General features: G+C 52.2%; 1 protein-coding gene across 2 annotated transcripts; it reads right to left on the minus strand.

Moving 5' to 3' along the window:
• Positions 1–757: 757 nt before the first annotated feature.
• Positions 758–2779, minus strand: LOC119288814 (peroxidase 70-like). Of its 2 annotated transcripts, none has more exons than XM_037568352.1 (4): positions 2537–2779; positions 2246–2437; positions 1954–2119; positions 758–1276 (listed from the first exon to the last, which is right to left on the minus strand). In XM_037568352.1, exons 1-4 carry the CDS (start codon positions 2750–2752, stop codon positions 888–890), a joined length of 963 nt encoding a protein of 320 aa, XP_037424249.1. In that variant the 5' UTR covers positions 2753–2779; the 3' UTR covers positions 758–887. The 2 variants fall into 2 exon arrangements, with proteins under 2 accessions (XP_037424249.1, XP_037424250.1); XM_037568353.1 differs by having other exon boundaries at positions 2486–2779.
• Between the last annotated feature and the right edge of the window lie 576 nt (positions 2780–3355).

Consider the following 3355-nt stretch of genomic DNA (forward strand, 5'->3'; position numbering starts at 1 on the left):
GGCGGCAGCCGACCGGTCGCGTCAACTGCCGGCCCGAGGCGGAAGGCGCCCGGTCGCCGCACGCATGGCAATGGAGGGCACGGACTACGACGACAGAAGGCTGGCGGCAGGAGATCGGCCGCGAGCAGTCAGCGCCGCAATTAGTGCGCAGTTAACTGCACGACCGCGCCACGACCACACGTACGCCCCCACCGACACGCCATGCATCTGACATTGTGGGCCCATGGATGCTAACGGCTCGGCTCGGCTCGCGTCCTCACGGCTGCCAAGCGGCTCGGCTCGTGCGGCAGCCCCGTATACACAGGCGCGTGGGGGTATCGGCGTGGACGCGCGGGGGGATTTTTTACATAAGACGATCATGCCCCTGACAGCGAAGGGGTATGGGCAGATCTCAGCCCTTGATGTGTTTAAGGAGGGTGTACCGAGGCAGAAGTGATAAGATGGATATGTGTGTGTTAGAGAGAGAGGGGGAGAGAGGGAGAGAGAGTGAGGAAGAGGGAGGGAGAGGGTGCGTGTGTGAGAATTTGATGGTAAAAAAGGTCATCAATATCACTTAATATGTATGAGAATATTAAATGTAATATTAATATAATTGATATTGAACTCTTAAATTTAATGTGACCCCGTTGCAACGCACGGGCGTTTTTCTAGTCTTGACACTGTCTCACTTCCAGACCGTCCGTAGATGCAGTAGTTCCATGTGGATGCGGTTGTACTGGAATTTGGCTTGTAAAAAGAATTAGGATTAACTTGATACTTGTGCGCAAGAATTAGGATTAACAAATGCATTTAATTCCAGTAGATGGTGTACATAAAGACGCAGTCTCACTTCCCGTTTCCGAACCGGCCAAAGTTCATTTTGTAAGATAGATACCCAGGATCTATCGTCAATTTACCGCCCGGCAGTTGACCCTGATCTCCCCGTACGCCCCCGTGAGCACACCGAGATTGCCCAACTTCACCATGGCGGCCGCGAAGTCGCTGCCGAACTGATCATTGTTGGACGCGTAGCTCCTGACCAGACCGTCCGTGGAGCCGCCGTCGTACAGCGCCTGGTCGGAGTGGAGCAGCCCCATATGGGTGAGGAGGCCGGAGAAGTAGCTGTTGTCGAAGTAGTCGGGCGAGGAGGCGTCGAGAGGCGCGAGGTTGCCGTCGTTGCCACCGCCCTGTGGGCAGTCCCCTCGCAGCGACGCCGCGAAGGTCCCGTCGATGTCGGTGTCGGCGTAGATCCGGTTTCGGTAACTCTGGCATTGCGCCCGGCCGATGGTGTGCCCCCCTGCAGCAATGTGGATTCACGTGGTGATCGATCGGTCGAGGCATTATCGACAGAGCTGCACCGGAGATCTATCGACGCGTCGCTCTCGCATTTCGCTTTCCAATGTAGGGGTAGTACGTTGTGATAGAGAACATGATTGCGTGGTGATTTTCTTCTTTTGAATTTGGAGCAGGGCATGGTGGTGAATGAATTATGAGGTTGTTGGGCCTGAGTGACCGCTCGAGTGACGATCAGGTTCTCAAGCAAAAAGGTGATTGATGGCTCGTGCAAGCCTTGTCTGGTCGGCAAAAGGAAAGGTAGTGACAAGCGCAGGGACGAGAGTCATCGATCACCATGTTAAATTCAGGGGACGCAGGCAAAACGCTGGCGTGTCAGTTGGCCGTTGCTATGGTCAGTGATGGATGCACAACTCCATCATTAACTAGGTAGGTAGACCAGACGAAGCAGCCAAGTCTTTTGAGAAAAAGGAGTCATAATGGAACAAAAAAGCCTACATGTATCGTATAGCTAGCCATGCATACGTGCGCAGCGCACTTGGTTGTATGCCGGACATGCTTCCCAATCTAACAGTGTCACTGACTCTTGTATGTGATCTATCAATGCATGCATGTCTCCGGGTAATTTGTCTAGTAGTATCATGGCTATCAGCTGTGTGCAGGCAAGGCAGCGCATTTTACCTGAGAGAGCAACCATGTCGGTGCTGCTTAATCCCTTCTTGGAGAAAGCGGCGAGGAGATCATTGAGGTTGGAGTTGGGGCCGGGGAGGTCACTGTTGGCCAAGGACGCACTTGCGCTGGTGGCGTCCCTCCTCCCAAGTAGAACCGTCCATGATGGCCCCCCTAGCTGCGCGAGTACTCATTGTCACTTGCTACATGTACTTCCATTCCGCCCATGGAACGACCGGTATTTTCTTTCACTCAAGCGCGAGAAGGTACTAATAGAGAGCTGTAAATTTAGGCTTTAGCTTACGTGGACGACGGCGTCGCGGGCAGCGACGGCGAGGATGTCGGCGCAGGAGACGGTCCCCGGGCAAATCAGCTCCAGCAGCAGCTTGATCCTGTCAATCACCTCGAAGCCGCGCAGCGACCCTGCGTTCGGCCCCGCCCCCTTCTCACCGGTGAAGCTGGGCGTGTCGTCGAGCAGCACGGACGCGTCGCACCCCTAGCGTACAGGTACAGACATGCATCCACCATCAAACAAGTTCACTACAATATTGAAAGAGGACCAAGGGAATAGCAGAGGAAGATCTTGAGGACTTGCTTGCACAAAGCAGTCGTGGAAGTAAAGCCGGAGAAGGGAGGCGCCCATGCGGCGGTCGAGCAGCACCGCCGTCGCCACGGTTGTCCTGATGGTGAGAAGCGCCGCGGGGCAAGAAGAACCGTAGTAGTCCTCCGACAGCTGCGCGTTCGCTACCGCGGCACAAGTTGCTGCGAGGAGCAAGAGAAAAGGTGGGAGACGAATACTGGCACGAGCCATGAGAGATCTAAGTGTCTCAAGCCTCACCTTTCGGCTTTGGGATAACCCTCCGCGATGCAGTCCAAAGCATATTTATAGGCAACAACTTGAGGAATTACAGGCATGTACTACTAGCTCTTATGTCTGCAGGTTAGGACTTTATCATTTATTTACTCTGTATATATGCAGATTATTTCCGGTGTAAGCATTTTCAGTGCGGATACACGTAGCCATATTTTTTGTTAAAAAGAATGCAACACGGCAAAAAAAAAATCATTTTGGGCAATACGGATAAACATAACACACATTTTCTTAAATATTAAGGGCCCTTTTATTAACTGAAACAGCAGCATCAAGTAGATACAACTCATGATGATCAACACCCGGTCTCTGCATCGCTAAGATGCACACAGCCAAAACCAACAGTCTGACAAAAGAAAAATGAAAACCAACAAATCGGCAAAAGAATGCTCCCTTAAAACCCTGTTTTGGGATCTCTTTGAGATCTGATAGCAACAAGATGGTACAATTGCTCAAGTCTGGGATGGGAAAATTTTGCACCTTGGATGAGCTCACTATGTCTAGGTGGTCCAAGTTGATTGATTTAGTCAAGAACTGTACCTT

This window comes from Triticum dicoccoides, chromosome 4A (genome assembly GCF_002162155.2).
Source record: "Triticum dicoccoides isolate Atlit2015 ecotype Zavitan chromosome 4A, WEW_v2.0, whole genome shotgun sequence".
Taxonomy (NCBI): Eukaryota; Viridiplantae; Streptophyta; class Magnoliopsida; order Poales; family Poaceae; genus Triticum; species Triticum dicoccoides.

What these genes read in the sequence shown, in the direction of transcription:
- LOC119288814 (XM_037568353.1), bottom strand. Translation starts at nt 2,752, where the DNA reads ATGGCTCGTGCCAGTATTCGTCTCCCACCTTTTCTCTTGCTCCTCGCA. An exon ending in CTTGGTCCTCTTTCAATATT is followed by an intron (nt 2,438 to 2,485) that starts GTAGTGAACTTG and finishes CCTGTACGCTAG; the next exon opens with GGGTGCGACGCGTCCGTGCT. An exon ending in CGACATGGTTGCTCTCTCAG is followed by an intron (nt 1,277 to 1,953) that starts GTAAAATGCGCT and finishes ACATTGCTGCAG; the next exon opens with GGGGGCACACCATCGGCCGG.